Consider the following 16,003-nt stretch of genomic DNA (forward strand, 5'->3'; position numbering starts at 1 on the left):
AGTACACTTCAGATGCTCTCAAGCTCTTCCATGCTTCCACGGCTTCTGAAATTTCACCCGATATCTGTTAAGGTTCCTTCACAAACGTATCACATGTAAGAGTTTATCTCTCATTCAGAACAGATGATTATGCCATGGAAACGCATCTCGCCATAAAACAGATGTCCCTGTAACTCCATCAGATAATGGTTAATGGTCCAGCCTAAAAAAAAATATGGGGTTTTCATCAGTAGAATGATCACAGTCAGTAAAAAGACGATATAATGAACAAACTTCACATGTGTACAGAAAAAAAAGATGAGAAGGGAAAACGTTTTGAGATTTCTTTTATTATGGGATGTCACTCAAATGCCGTTGGCTGGCGACATATCAATTCGCACTCACATCATCAAATTAGTTAAAAGTTTCGTATCCAAATATTACTGCTGCTTTTCCAATGCCTTTTTACTTCTCTTTTCTTCTTCGTCACACATTCAACCGCTCTAGGTTCGTTCATATATTCTCAATCTAGAATCTCTCTCCACTTTCTTCTTAACTTACCATTTCAGCATACCGCACTTTAGTCATCACTCTTTCGCATGAGCATTCCCAACGAGCAATTTCTTCAGATTCGCATTCCTAGTCTAGGTAGAGCCTAGAATGATCATGAATGGAATATGTGACTCAGATCCGATACTTTATGTCATCCAATGGATAAATGATGTTGTTAACAGCAGCTCAGTGTGTTCAGCTGCATTAAGGATATTTAAACAGGAGATGAATTACAAAATAATTAATTAAATACAAATAACATAACAGCAAAGTATATATACAAATTCTACGGTAAAACATATATTCACTAAGAATGACCCAATATAAAAATGTTCTGGTCAGTGGAGAGGACAAGTTATACACACCAGTATCCTATCCCCCTGTGTGCCTTGGCATGTAGACATAACATATGTCGATAGTATAGTATGTACATTCATTTATTTATTAACTTTATGTGTTATTTAACTAATTGAAAACCTTTTCTTTTGTTTGGTTAAACTAAAGTTGTTCCTCTGTCTTGTCAGATACATCTTTGCCCTGAACATGTTTGAGCTGGACTGCATCAACTCTACAGAGTGGGCTGTCTATCAGGACTGGCACTCCCTCCTAGTGGAACAGTTCGGACACCAGGTGGAGCTAGAGGGCATCATCTACCTCAGAGCCCCACCAACGGTAAGGACAGTTACTATAACTCATCAAGAAAAATCACGTTTTCTGACATTGTATCTTGTGGTAGTTGATTGAACAGCACATCCTTTAACCTGTACTGTCATATGTTTTAAAAAAGACTCAAACACGTTGTAAATGGTTGTTTCTCAGACATGTTTGGAGCGCCTGCACCGACGAGGCAGGGCAGAGGAGAAGGGAGTGGAACTGGACTATCTGGAAAAGCTACACGTTCAACATGAGAGGTGGCTGGTTGAAAAGAGCACTGAGTGAGTGAAAATTAGATAATGTGTTTGATGTTCCGACTTCTGTTTTTGTTTTTGGAATATTTTTGAATGATCCCTAAATCAGGAAAGAAAAAAAACACATGGCTTTTTGAAGCAATAGATGACAGATCATTTTTGAGCCACTTTTTGAAAAACAGGGTGAATGCAGGCTGGATGTGCGCAGTGTAAATAAGCATTTAAGTCTTTGTTTAGTTTTTACTATCTGTAAACTATCCTACAAACTATCCCATTTCCTTTAAACTAAGAAAGTAAAATGACAAACACCACCAGTGCAGCCACTATATTACAGGAGGCTCTATGGATTCCTGTTGGTCCGTCACCATTTTAAAAGCCTTTCCTCGCAGCTGTTCGCTACCGGGCTGTGAACAGATGACGGTCAGCAGTGTGTGGTCTGAGGTGTTCAGTGAAAAACAGCTTTACTCTCTCTTTTCAGAACACATTTTGAGAAGTTGAAGCAAATACCTGTGTTACAACTCGATGCCAGTGTGGAGTTTAAGAGTGACCCAGTCGTGCAGGAGGAATTTATAACAAAGGTATGTTTATTTATTGCACTCTAAACCAGACGAGGGCTGCATACAAATGTCTGAGACCTAGTTTCTCATCAGCTTTTGGTCCAAAGACAATCACTGCCCCGACACATTGAAGTTTTCTGATCTGACGTTTGATGTGTTTCATGTTTCTTATCCATCATGATCCTAAAATACCTTTTCATACACAGATAAAGAACTTCTTCAGTGCTTTATGAGAAGACATCATCCGATACAGTCAGCAGCGGGTAGCAGATGAAACCAGTCGGACCTCAGTCAGACAGACGAACCTCTCAGAGTGAAGGAAATGGAGTTACATACAAGTTTTCTCTTATTAATAAGCTGCAGGATCACAATATATGAAACACGCAGCTTGAGTTTTGTCTGTATAGAAATATGACCTCTACATAGACTTCTCATTGTAGATTTTTAAAATCTTTTTGTAGTTTGCATGTTTTTAATTTGTATTTGCTCTGGGTAGTATAAGTTCATTCTACTGTACTGTTTACTCCTATCTATAATATGACCATTTCAAACACTGTTTACTGATCATCCTACATTTTCTTTACGTTATTGTTCAACACATTCCTAACTGACAAGGAACCAGCCATCAATACAAGTATAGTATTTATTGTTTGTTCATAGGTTTGTTCAACACCTTTTGTTTTATTTTTCGAAGTTGTTTCTATTTCCTTATTAAAGATTATCTGTAAATGTTGTCCTTTACTCTTAGTTTCTATTAAGTGTGAAGTCTTGCATTACTCGCCCCCGTCAGTAAACACAAAGGGGCTAATGTCCGTACAACATTTCAAGTGTTATTTGTTAATGGAACTTTACATTTCTAAAGGATTAGGCTCCTGAGTGAATATAAAGGCAGTTTGACAGGACAATGACCTTGGCTAAATGTTTTCTTTCCCCCCCCCCCTCTGGTGTGCTCTGGTGATCAGAGGGGCTGTTCAAATGCCTGCAGTGGTAAGGGGTCATCAAAGGGCAGCTGTCCACTATAAAGGGGCCTGTCTGGAGCTCCGTCTGCACAGAGCATCATTTCAGCCTGAGACTAGCTGGAGGAAGGAAGGACATCTTTGCCTCTCATTATTTCTGAGGTAGATTTTCTTAAGTTTCAGTTCAAATGGAAGTCCAGTCGGTTTTCTGCACGTTCCTCCTCTGCTCTTTTGGGTTTGTTTTCTCCAGTCATGGGCACAGACTTCTCACAGGCCTGGAGACCAGTTTAGCGTTGACAAATCTGTCATTTAATCATCGCAGCAGTTATCCCCTGTACATGATGCAACTGTACCGCTCCTTTAAGACTGCTGATTTCTCCTCGTCTGTAGCTATCGACACCGTTACAATGCAAGGTGACAGCTCTGACTCCGTGCTAAGTTTGACAGCCAAAGGTGAGTAAACAGTTTAATTATTTTGTGTTTTTTCCCCCATTATTGGGTACACAGCATGTTATATACTTTATGTTAGTTTCTACTCTCTGTTAGTGAGTACTCTCCTCCAGCAGCTCTCTGGTTGGTGCATTATCTGTGTTATCAGAGCCTCCCTTTTTACAACCCAGCAAGTGTCAAAATGCTTATTCCACTTTAAAGGCTTTCTCTGTTTTATGTGAGAGGGTGTGTATATTAGCCCTCAGACGTCCTTGCACAGGGGGGTTCAATACACATCCTGTCCTGTTCACCCTCCCACTCCAGTGTTTTGACATCTGTCCAGAGATCTGGTTTGTCCAGAATCCTCCAGACTGGTGAATCTGCAATCTCCTTCATGTGTTTTGTCTCATTTTTAGGTTGCCATCAAGAGGGTGAAAAATGGACAGTCACTTTTGACATGTCATCCATCTCTGCTAGTGAGCTTGTCCAGTTGGCAGAACTTCGGATCAGACTGCCTGCTTTCTCCAAATCTAAGCGTCCCACCGTGGATTTATATCACTCCAGAAAGCAGAGTTGTGAGCTGGGCAGCACATCATGCCAGGATGAGCATCTTTTCCTGGGGAGCTTCAGCACATCAGCCAGCAGCTCAAAGTCCACCTGGAAGGTTTTTAATGTGACCGCTCTGTTAAACTTCTGGCTGTACAAGGGAGACAGACTGTCGAGCCAGGAGGCCTCAGGAGAACCTGACGCAGACCATGGGAGCGGTGCCGGGGACGAAGGGGAGGTCTCTGGGCAGTTCCTCTTCAAGACTTTGGGATTGAGGCAAAGAAAAACCCACCACCCAACCGTGAACCGGGTCATGATGGTCGTCTTCTCCAAACACAACGTGCCCCAGGAAGGCCACACGGCATACAGTCTCATTCACACTGTGGAGAACTCCAAGTATGTGACCATGGACAGAGTCAGCAGCCGAAGTCGACGCCACAAGAGGAACAGGATGGAGAGGATGAGGGTGCCTGCAGGACCCACACCTCCTCCACCTAACCCTCCACCTACTCCTCCTGCAGCATCAGCAGCAGCAGCAGCAGAGCCGTCCCAGCGGCCGCTGTGTCGCAGGGTCGACATGTGGGTGGACTTCGACCACATCGGCTGGGACGAGTGGATTGTGCACCCTAAGCGCTTCAATGCATTTCGCTGTGAGGGAGAGTGTCCCACACCACTGGATGAGTCCTTCAACCCTACCAACCATGCGTACATGCAGGTGAGATGACAACTTTAATGCTTATTTTTCACATGTCTACTGTGTTTACCTTGGGAACCAGAGGGTGGGTTGTTCTAGCTGGAGAGGCGATTATAAGAGTATATGTTGTTCGTGTTATTCATGTGAATTATTCCTATCTTTTTCAGAGCCTCCTGAAACATCACCATCCAGAAAGAGGGTCCTGCCCGTCCTGTGTGCCGACGCGCCTCGGCCCGCTCTCCATGCTGTACTACGAGAGCGATGATTTGACCCTTCGGCACCACGAGGACATGGTTGTTGAAGAGTGTGGATGTCACTGAAGGGCCAGCATGTTCACTGCCATCAACAAGAGCAAATGTTGACGGAGCGTACTCTTGAACTTTAAATCAATATGTAAACATTAATGTTCAAATATATTCCAAGTCATGTCCTTTTACAACAAAAGACATAATCTGACTGTTATGTTTGAATGAGATTATATTTCATCCATACTGGGTGGTACACTATAGTATATATCTTTAGTAAAGGCAAAGCTCTGTTATGCAAATGTTATATCTATTTATACGTTGTAATGTATATTTTGTACATAAAATGTGAAAACATATTAAAGCATTTTATTTTGACATGAACGTGGTGTCTTGTGTTTTTGGGATGCTCAACTCTTACATTTTTCATATAGTTAATCAATATTTGGCACTTGAATATTCTAATTCCCGGGGTGTCAAACTCAAGGCCCGGGGGCCAAATCCGGCCCAAAACTTCATTTTATGTGGCCCCACAAGAGCTTGCAAAGAATATAATATGTTTATTATACGGTTACATGCTACTTTACAGAAGCACGTTGCCCATAAACGGCATGTCCCACAATGCATCTCAAATTTGACTTTTTCTCAGAATTTCACTTTTTTTAGCCAAATATGCCTTTTTTCTTAGAATTAGCCTTTTTCTCATAAATAGATTTTTTTTCCAAATGTTACTTTTTTTCTCCAAATGTCACTTCTTGTTTTTTGTTTTTCCACAAAAATCATATTGTGACATTCTCACTGAAGAGACTTGCAATTATTTGCCCCAGACTTCTGCTTTCAGACGTAGTAGTTAATTAAGAAGTTACCCTATCCGATAATAATCCAATGCAGAGGCAATCATGTAATATATTATTTTATATATTCAATATTTATACATGTCTTTCTGTATACTCTTAAAGTTACAACTGGCCCTTTGAGTGCAACCATAATGCTGATGTGGCCCGTGGTGAAATTGAGTTTGACACCCCTGGTCTAATTGAACCTATGAACCCTGGGGAAAGGGAGACAAATACATTAAGATAAAAATAAAATATCTCAGTGCCATAGATAAAGAACTAATCACATTTTACAATAAGCTATTAAGTTGCTTTTTCTATTTAAAGTGTGTTATATTGCTCCACGCAAAACCTTTAAGTCTGCAATGTTTAAAAAGAAGCTTTTATCTGGACTTAATGTGTGGTGATTTCCATTGAATCTCTCAGCAGTGACTATACAGAATGAAAAACACTCACAAAAAGCACTTCTCGGGGGCTCAACCTGCTCGTAGACACTCATCTTAATCCCACTTGTCCTCTGACTTGTAACCAGCTAACATTTAAGTGTATTTGCCTTCCTCACCTCCAATCCACATCTCTGGGCCTTTTACAGCACACACATCATCAGAGGTCATTAGTGTCCTTTCTGGCCAGGCTTCTTTTGTTGATTGTGATCAAACAGAGGAGCGGAGTAGGAGTACACAAAGAGTAGAGTGAAGGGGAGAGAAAAGCAGTAGCACTTGTTTATGTAGGGGAGGGGGCTGGGGGTGCCAGGAAGCAGAGGTGACAAGGGGAGATTCAGACCCCAAACAAACAGAGAGCAAGGAGGGAATGGAGAGAGTCAACGTCTGGATGCTGAGGCTTCTGTGGAGGAAGGACAGGGTGGACTGGAACTGATCAGCTGAAACTGTTCAATCCACATATCAGTCCCAAGACCAGTCCCCTCACAGCTCTCCGTTTTATTCACCAGGTGTTTGGCATGATTTCCGGCGTGACAATTTAAAGACAAGAGAGCTACAAGCTAACATTATCAGAACATGTTATCATGTGCTTAATATTCTCACTAAATCTCACTATAATTATCTAATCTATTGTTTTTGCTTATAATTGGCCATATACCATATTCAAGGCAGGTCCATTTGCAATAATAAAGCAGAGGAGGAACCTTGACACAAGACAAGTGGCAGAGGCTGGATATCATCACCTTTAAATCACGTATCAGATCTCACACATCTATTCCAACCTGAGCAAACCTTGCAATTACAAATAAAACATGTGATGGGGCATGATACAGCATTCTCAAAATGTTTCTTGTATGTGTTATGTTCAAATAAGTGGACCAACCGTCCTTCTTTCTGCTACATGAGGTCCTGTTAAGCATTTCTCGAATAGACCAATAAACAGCTATTTCAGACGTGACATCTGTGATACAAGCAAACACTACAAACTAAGTGTCTCGTACAGAATAAGTCCAGTTACGGACTTTATGGGATGTATCATTTGTAAGCAGTTACGCTTAGGAACATTACCAAAAGCCTAGATGCCAGCAGGTTTAAAGCACTCCAGGACCTCTCGTTTGATGCTCAAGCTTGGTGAAGTTGAGAATGGGGTTCACTTTGTTTTATTGTGCTTTTTAAAGGACTTCAAATGACCTACATTTCCTGCGACTTTGAAAAACTTGAGTCGTGTTTCTAGAAGGGAATTCTCTCAGTAGAACATTTTACGTGCAAAGTTTGGAAGGGAAGGGAGAATATTTTGATTCAGACTGAGCAATAAAATACCCTGTGATTTGGTAATTAAATGTTATGTTTACCATTGAACCCAATCTGTAGAAATGGATTTGTCCCATTTGCACAACCTTTGAAGACAAAAGAGAACAATTTAGACAGCACAACTTTACACAGCTGCTTGTGCTCCTGAATCTTTTAGTGCAGTACTGCCAGTTATTCAGGGACATCCATTATTTAGAAGCATCTTTATAATAAAATAGCAAAGGGAACAGCCTGGTAAGCCGTTTCAGAATGAACCCTGGAAACAGTGAATCAACAAGGAGCCAGCCAGAGGGGGAAATGTTGTATGATGACACTGCCCTTTCTAGCTCGTAAGCAGGGAGTTTCTCCCAGCTATGTACCGTTGTATATTGACCTCTCTTTATACAGTCCACTGACCGAGGTTATCAGCTGAGGTGGCTCCTTGAGGAATTCCTCTGATATGACTTGTGCTGAATCAGTGAAGCACAGGAAGTGCTAAAGGCTGTTAAGCAACATGTCATAGTCAAGGTTTATCATACTAAAATGTTTATTGGCTTTACTTTATATAAGGAACTGCTATAAACTTATTTGTGGTAATCAAATCTTTACTTTATATAAGGAACTGCTATAAACTTAGTTGTGGTAATCAAATCTTTACTTTATAATACTGCAAAAAATAAGTTAGCACTTGCTCTTTCAGATGAAACTGTCCAGAGAAATGTGTATTCAGACCAGTGAACACATGTCCATGGTTATTAAACATACAAACCACTGAGATGACCAGCACACAATCAAATAGATGACAAAGACAATGTTTGCTTCATAGTGTTTGCTTTAATGCTCGATCACCCTACAAACCGTGTGAAAATCTGTTTCAAAAATGTCATCAACAAAATTATGTTTTACATTCACTGTATGACACTTCAGTTGAAGGACTTGTTTTAAAGAGAACAATCAACAAAAGATACAGTATATTGAGCTTTGCAAGGCAATATCTGACGAGAGTTGTCAGGAAATGAGTGGAAATAAAAGCACATCAAGTGAAAAACCCTTTTGGAATAGTTTTAAATTCAGAAAAATTTCATTATTATTTTTTCTATTGTTGATCATTTTCATTCATTTATCTCAGAGATGAGGCTTTGTCGTTGTTACTGTAAGTACTTCTCAGTGTTGACTTTAAACTTCTAGCCACAAGAGGAAGGCACACTTTGTCACACATAAATCAGAACAAGCCAGAGGCAGACAGAAAACGTTTCATTAAAGATTTGTTCTGGGCAAAACAAGCAAAGGAGATTGATAAAGACAGACTTTGAAACACTAAGACACTGGAGATACTGAGGGCAAACCTCCGTCTACATGGAATGGTTGATGAGGCAGGAGATGGTGCTTCAAAGCCTCTCTTCACAGCATCGTGTTGGTACGTCTGATATCTTAATACTGCTTTCAGGACCACCTAGATGTCCATTTCAAACTGTGAGTCATCACCTAGAAAAAACATATGTATTGATTAGAACAAGCTAAAAAGTGTTTTCTATATTAACAGTTGCATATTATAAGTTAATTGAGCAGTAACTGATAACATTTTGTGATAAAAACATCCTGGAAGGAAAATAGCTAATTGCACAGTTTGATACCCATAGAGGGAATGAGAAATGTTTAATTTGACAAGAAAATCAAATAGTCACAACTAATATGTTTTCAACGCAGTCATTTAACTTAAAATGCATTTAATTATTTTAAATAAATGTATTTATAATATATGCTTGGTTCTGATTGACTGCAACTTCTTGTGAGTTTATCAAATAAAGAAAAACAAATATATCAGGACACATATCAGCCCTTAGCTGAGTTCCAGACGTCTTAAATAAAAATGTTCAGCGATTAAATAGGGTCTGGTAGTGTGTCACTGCAGGCTGTTTCCCCACTGGGAGAAATAACTGACCCAACCCGAAGGATTCCTGAGTGCTGTTTATTTCAGTGGTTAGCTGAATTAACTCTTGAGTTCACCTACTGCAACCCTGAGATGACCTGCCTGAATTTGTATGTGAGAACAATTGTCTGCTTCACTTGTACTGGACGTAAAGAATAATGTAATAAACACGAAAAATGTCTAAATGAAGTGACGACAGAGAGATTTCTGTTTGTACGGTCTGACGCTGATAACTTAAGATCCATTTAATTAAGAAACAGCATGAAGCTTGGTTGCTAGTGAAAACGTTTTGCTACAGCTATGTGACCTCATTGTTTTCCTCATGTCCTGCACTCTTTAACCCAAGCGCCACACCTTACCTAAACCAAACCAAAATATTTCCAGTAAGTGAAAACATGCGTGGACAGTAAACTCCAGAGAAAACGGTTAGGTCAGAATCCTTCTCTCCAGATGCAAAGTCTATTTTTTTAATCGTTTATTTGAACCGGGACAATGCACATTAAAAACACATACTTTTAAAAGACAAAACTCAAGAAATTGTGTTTTTCAAGGATGGTACAGTGGTGATATGAATTTGGCTTTCTGTCAAACACCTTGATAGCTTGATAGACCAGTTTGTGAAACAGTATTCAATGTGGGATAGAATCATACAGTGGAGGTATGACTTTGCAGCATTGACAGTGAAGAAAGGTCTAATTTGTTTAAAATGTTGCAAGTTCAATTTAACGGTATTGGATACTTTCTTGATATGTTTCTTAAAAGTCAAGTTCGAGTCCAATATGATTCCAAGATACTTGAAGTGGGGGACTAGTTCTAATTCTGCTCCGTTTAAAAACACATTGGATCCTTCTATTTTGACTGGTCGTTTACTGAACATCAAGCATACTGGTTTTTTTACGTTTTACTGTAAGCAAATGTTGTTCAGCCAGTGTTGAACCTTGTCCAAAGCATTTGAGAGACAGGATGAGATCATTTCAGTATTTTTCCCGTGTACAAAGATGACCGCATCATCGGCACATTCAAATCAGGACATACATTAGGCAAGTCATTAATGTACAGAGAAAACAGTAATGGTCCAAGAATGGAACCTTGTGGAACCCCCAACAGGAACCCCAACAGGGTTCACAAGGTGGGGGATTTGGCTCCGTTAACCAAAACACACTGTTTACTGTTCGATAAGTAAGACTTAACCCACTGTATTGAATCTGCCGAAAAATTGAAACACGTCAGCTTTGTAAGAAGCACTTGGTGGTCAACAGTGTCAAAAGCCTTCCTGAGATCAAGGAAGACAGCAGCTACATATGGGCTCGTGTCCAACATACATTTAACCTTTTCCACAAAGAGCAACATCATGTGTGATGTTGCTCTGATGTGTGTGAACATACCAGTGCTACTGCTCTCAGGAGCAGTGGTTTTGTTGTTCAGTTGCTCTGCATTAGGGGCCTTCTTCCTGGGTTCATTGGAGGGAGGACTGGTCACCCCGGGAATGTTAGGCAGACCATGAGGAGGAGTCTTGGCCACCGGAGAGCTGCGGCAACCCAGCAGGAACTTTCTGTCGTAGATGATTCTTGTACCTTTCCAGAGAAGAGGCAAGAAAGAGAGGGATGATGAGAAACCTCGCAGTTCAGACAGAGCAATTTAATAGGATTTTATGCTTCAATGTTTCTGTTACTTATTTGCTCTTATGCCTTATGTATCTAGTCTAGCGCTTTGGCCTAGTATAGCACTAACAATTATTATTGTTAGTAGAACTTTAATTCTAGACAATTAAGTCTGATCTAACATATTAGGCTTTCAAACAATTAAATGACAAGAAGTGGCATACACAGGGACACAATGTGTACCGATTTATTTATGTATCATGTATAAATCAAACTTCAGAAGTAGAAAAGGTACTAGCACTGGTAAAAGTTGAACTGCAATGGACCCCAGAGTCTAGAAATATAAACCCACTAATGATTTCAGTCTTATTGGGTTTGTACTGTACATCAGCTGTGCATATGAAACTCACACAACCCACAGGGGAGGCGTTTATTTTGACTGTGAACGTTTGCGGACCCCCTGATCACATCTTGCACATACTATACATCTCTGTCATTCTAAAACTGTTAAATTGTAGATATGTTTTTTCATATTTATATTGTTACTTCTCTATTATATATATTCATGTTCTTGGCTCTTGCAGAACTGTGCCTGTATTTTCATTTCATTTGTTTATTGTATGAACCAAACACTTGAGGGCAAATTCCTTGTATAATGGAAAACTTACTTGAAAAGAAAAAGGAAATTCTGATTCTGGTTACGCCACATGATCAATGAGCACCAATCTAAAGATGACTAAATAATACTTTTCTAAGTCTCTCATGTTTTTCATTACGATGTGTTCTTATAAAAAAGGTAAACAGTCTATTTAAAACGTCCTCTTAATTGAACACCAGTTAATAAACTCACTCTGGAAAGGACCAATCACAGCTTTAGTTGTCAGTGACGTAAGACCACCACAAACGTCATTAGCAGCAGAGGACAGTTAGGTGTCGCTAACTTTCACAGATCAGCTGATAAAACCTAAAAACAACACTGTAAACACGTCTCATTTCACTAGGAAGCTGTGATTTGAGCTTCTACAATTCAAATAACCATGGTCATAATTACTTTATTGCATCAGAGACAAATATTCATGGGGTGGTAGGAGATTTTGAGGGGTGGCATCCCCTGGCAGAAGTATATGCTGATTTAATCGCAGTCATATCAATCAATGTTAACTTGGAAAGCCACAATATTGATATTTTAACTGAATAACATTAGGTGACATTATTGTGGCACATCAGTAAAGCCTTAAATAGAAATATATAAGGTGGCAGACATAATTGAATGAATTTTAACTGAACAATAACAAATAAAAGACAAGCAGGGGTACCAAAGTACTGCTGCAATAAGTACATTAATTAACTAACTGTCTCATCGATGTTTGTCTGAATTAATATGATAATATTAACAATCATATTATTCCTATCAGCTGTCAATCGCTGTTACGATTCACATATTCAGTGTTATTATTAAATAAACTATATTTTTTGGAGGAGTTAATGATGAATGTTCCTCAAGATGCTTGTTCACCCTCCTTCAAATTTGAATGAGTATCATATATCAAAATGCATAAGAATCAAAAGAACAGTTCAGCGCCCCACAACTTTATTGCAAACAGTTACAACCTTGACTTTACATCAGAAAGAACCAACATTAAAGAAGTGCATCAGTTAAGGTTAAAAAACGTGTATTCAGCTAAAACATATACATCGCTGCAGTTATTATCAAGAGGAAAGCCCTTGCCTACTGGCCTAGTTAAATCAAAGTTACTTTTTTTTGGATACGCAGTGTAGTTTTACACACAAATCTTATTTGACTTTCTCAGGACTTAAAAACAGGTTTTAATGACTTTGTTTACTGCAGGGTAGCTTGTGAATTTGACTCCAGGTGTAAATAAAGTATTATTTAAGTGTACATTTCACATTAATCTAACTAAAGGTACCAAACAAATGTAATAGAGTAAACGTACAATATTTACCTCTGGATTGTAGTGGGGTAAAAGTAGGCCTACAAAGTAGTAAAAAACAAAAATACTAAAGTAAAGTACAAGTCTCTCAAAAGTCTAGCTAAGTACAGTACTTGAGTAAATGTACTTAGTTTCTTTACACCACTGCATCAGAGCCAGTAATTCCTTCTCTGTTTTTCAGTAAAAAATGTGCTAGTTAGCTTTAGCAGTTAGCTGATGCAATGCTAGCAGCTGGCTGTGCACAGTGACAGCAGCAGACCTCATGGAGTTAGCCTGAGCTTTTCCTGCTTCACCCTCTGACAATACAGCTGTTTATTCATACGAGTGAAACCCCTATATGACTGTAGCAAACTGCATATCTTATTATTGGCACATGTTTAACTTGGTACGTACCACCGGGGGTCGTGCTAAACAGGGTTCCTCCGGGAGTAGTGGAGTAATCGTTGGGCATGTGCGCCGCGTCGTTGATGGTCACCCTCCTGGTCGACGGGATGGCCTTGGCAGTGGTCTTCAGGAATTCAGTGGACATCTTTTTCTCTTATAGTAACACTATTTAACTAAATAGAATGAAACAGGCAGAAAGTACTGGTTTCACAAAACAATAAAGCCACACCGCGCCTGCTTTGGCTCAACAATACAGCTTCTTTCGGTTAAATACAAATAAATAGCTCTTTTTTTTAAGTGCAAATGATGAAATGTAGTATCTAAACTCGTGACATTACAACATGTCTCACACACAACGTGTCCAGGTGCTTTCTTTAAAAAAAAGACCTGTGCACGCGTTCCTCTGCTTCTAGTCACCCTTCTCATGCACACAAAACAACACACAGACGGACAGACTGCAGAAAGGCTGCAGGGACAAATCTCCTGAGATGGACAACATTAACTTGTTCCGCCCTCTGCTGGCACGTCATGTCTTTACAACGATTGGACAAAGTTCATATCACCCTCTGTTATCTTAATAGAGCCTCAATGTCCTAATATAAACTTCATGATTTGATTGTTAGAAGGTCATCAGGATAAACAGGATACTTTTAACTTCTTATTACCTTTCTAGAGGAACTGTTTAATTATATTTAGCCTCTGCTGAACACAAGCAATAGTTGCCAGTTTGCAGGACTGCGTGTATTCAATGGATAGTGATAATGAATACATTACTTACATTTTTGTTAATATTATTTTTTAAGACAAACATGGTTGAGCCACTGGTGCATCAATTTGTCAACCTGTACGTTGTTGGTACTTTGTTGGAAGGCTCATAGTATGGTTTCCTATTCATAGCAGCAGTATGCACATGATAAAGCCTAAGGCAGTTCAACATATAAAACTTGTTTTGTTCCAATTACAGTATAATCATCAGCAGTTGCGTGCACGAGTGGATCATGCATCTCACACAGAAGTATATACACTGTAGACAAAGACATTTCATTTCTTTATTAATTTTTGTAAATGTTGAGCTGGTGTACAGAGTTAATTGTCAATAGATGTCCTCGGATTTCATTGGATTAAAAGGCTTTTACATGTATATTTTAAATTCATGTTTGACTCTCCATAACAATAAAAAAAAAAGCAAAACAAAAGTTTAAAATACCCACAAGACCCCTGTTTTATCCCCAGGTTGCAGGCATTACCCAGAACTCAACAGTCTCTTGGTAGCTACAGCTGTATGATGATAAAAGTACATCCATAACATAATTAGAATCCCAGTTGACAAGTAAGGGTGCATAGCATTCTAAGTAAATATATATATATATATATATTTTCATTGAAAATATATATATATATATATATTTACTTAGAATGCTATGCACCCTTACTTGTCAACTGGGATTCTAATTATGTTATGGATGTACTTTTATCATCATNCTCCACTATAAAAAGATTCCGTTAGTCGGAAACCATGAAAGACGACCAAAGGCGTCCAACTGCAACCCGGACAAACCTCTACTCCGGTCCCCCTGGTACAGCCCGCGCGGCCGCGGAGGACGCTCGGTCGCACGCTCCCCGAACCTCGGGACGTCCCTGAGTCGTCAACCCGGCGTCGGCGAGGCATGACGTCGTCCCCGACGAGCGGTGGTAGGTGGACGCAAAGACCGAACTACGGATACACCTCCAGGCCACGATCGGTAAGACGTCTTGTCTGTCCGAGCACTAATCGATTCAATACATGCACATATCTATGACCCGGTAAGTCGTAATAGATACACATTTAACACAGGAAAAAATGGGACCGACGCTGATACTCCACCTGGGAGAAACGACTGTTCGTACAACCTGTTGTAGGTTCCAACAACACATACTTGTCGTTTACGTCGCCTCAGTCAGGTAAGACCTTTCTGTCTTAGTGTTCCAAGTTAATCTGACGCCTCGTCTGGTTTGCTTACGAAAGAAAGTAGAAAACAGGTATTAGGAATTACAAAGGGGAATGGAAGGTCGTCGTAATCCCAACCGGAGGAGAGAGGTTGTTGTCGACGACGATGTAGGTGGAACGGCATGAACGCTCCGTGTACCTCACCTCACTTCGGAAAGATGTCTGCGTGGCTCTCCTTTCACCTTTATAATCAAAACCCTCAACGTAGACAAGATCGATTGGCACAATTCTGTCGGTTTCCAACCGTCACTTTCTCCTCGTCCGTCCCCAAATGGCAACCAGTAGACCAGACGACCTCGGAGGTACAGGTCGGTCTACGCGTGCCACACCGCGACGGCGAGGGCCCGTCCTACACATCCCCCCACACCGGACGACACCACCACCTCAGTCCCCAACCGAAACACGAGGTCGTCGTCAGAAGTGCTAGAGGCACACCGGGTAGGCTCTCCTTGTACGTCTCCACCCGCAGGCTTGAGCTTCAATATCAGGATACATTTATTATCCTTGCAAGAATGGAAGTAGTCGTCACATACAGAGCATTTGGTACAACTAGTTCCTGAACAGTGTCCTTCACATGCTTTATACAAGAGAGGGTGTTTCAGTCACAAGATGCAGGAATACCGGTTCAAAGCAGTATTCAATGTTTACTTCAGATTAGCTCCACGTCAGAAATGATCATGCTTGTCATATGTCTCTCTCCATAGAGGCTGAATCATC

At 40.1% G+C, this 16,003-nt stretch overlaps 3 protein-coding genes across 4 annotated transcripts in view; 2 read left to right on the forward strand and 1 right to left on the reverse strand.

The window, feature by feature from the left end:
• The window catches only part of dguok (deoxyguanosine kinase), a 4,932-nt gene extending 2,308 nt beyond the window's left edge, over positions 1–2,624 (forward strand). For both annotated transcript variants that reach the window (XM_010766698.1, XM_010766700.1), the window contains 4 exons: positions 1,056–1,203; positions 1,351–1,466; positions 1,918–2,017; positions 2,203–2,624. In XM_010766698.1, the coding sequence (XP_010765000.1) occupies positions 1,056–1,203; positions 1,351–1,466; positions 1,918–2,017; positions 2,203–2,229 (391 nt within the window). In that variant the 3' untranslated portion in view covers positions 2,230–2,624. The remainder of the gene's footprint in view (positions 1–1,055; positions 1,204–1,350; positions 1,467–1,917; positions 2,018–2,202) is intronic.
• Positions 2,625–3,096: 472 nt separating this feature from the next.
• LOC104941579 (nodal homolog) lies at positions 3,097–5,163 on the forward strand. The gene is made up of 3 exons (XM_010766701.1): positions 3,097–3,405; positions 3,798–4,642; positions 4,789–5,163. The coding sequence occupies exons 1-3, from the start codon at positions 3,141–3,143 to the stop codon at positions 4,939–4,941; spliced, it is 1,263 nt and encodes a 420-aa protein (XP_010765003.1). The 5' UTR covers positions 3,097–3,140; the 3' UTR covers positions 4,942–5,163.
• A 3,083-nt stretch (positions 5,164–8,246) lies between these two features.
• On the reverse strand, positions 8,247–13,842 carry eif4ebp1 (eukaryotic translation initiation factor 4E binding protein 1). Its single transcript, XM_010766702.1, has 3 exons — positions 13,309–13,842; positions 10,748–10,936; positions 8,247–8,917 (listed from the first exon to the last, which is right to left on the reverse strand). Exons 1-3 carry the CDS (start codon positions 13,442–13,444, stop codon positions 8,886–8,888), a joined length of 357 nt encoding a protein of 118 aa, XP_010765004.1. The 5' UTR covers positions 13,445–13,842; the 3' UTR covers positions 8,247–8,885.
• Between the last annotated feature and the right edge of the window lie 2,161 nt (positions 13,843–16,003).

Source organism: Notothenia coriiceps, unplaced genomic scaffold (genome assembly GCF_000735185.1).
Source record: "Notothenia coriiceps isolate Sejong01 unplaced genomic scaffold, NC01 NC01_scaffold00003522, whole genome shotgun sequence".
Lineage (NCBI taxonomy): Eukaryota > Metazoa > Chordata > Actinopteri > Perciformes > Nototheniidae > Notothenia > Notothenia coriiceps.

What these genes read in the sequence shown, in the direction of transcription:
- eif4ebp1 (XM_010766702.1), bottom strand. Translation starts at nt 13,444, where the DNA reads ATGTCCACTGAATTCCTGAAGACCACTGCCAAGGCCATCCCGTCGACC. An exon ending in GTTTAGCACGACCCCCGGTG is followed by an intron (nt 10,937 to 13,308) that starts GTACGTACCAAG and finishes TTCTCTGGAAAG; the next exon opens with GTACAAGAATCATCTACGAC. An exon ending in TCCTGAGAGCAGTAGCACTG is followed by an intron (nt 8,918 to 10,747) that starts GTATGTTCACAC and finishes TGTTTTTTCTAG; the next exon opens with GTGATGACTCACAGTTTGAA.
- LOC104941579 (XM_010766701.1), top strand. Translation starts at nt 3,141, where the DNA reads ATGGAAGTCCAGTCGGTTTTCTGCACGTTCCTCCTCTGCTCTTTTGGG. An exon ending in GCTAAGTTTGACAGCCAAAG is followed by an intron (nt 3,406 to 3,797) that starts GTGAGTAAACAG and finishes TCTCATTTTTAG; the next exon opens with GTTGCCATCAAGAGGGTGAA. An exon ending in CCAACCATGCGTACATGCAG is followed by an intron (nt 4,643 to 4,788) that starts GTGAGATGACAA and finishes TATCTTTTTCAG; the next exon opens with AGCCTCCTGAAACATCACCA.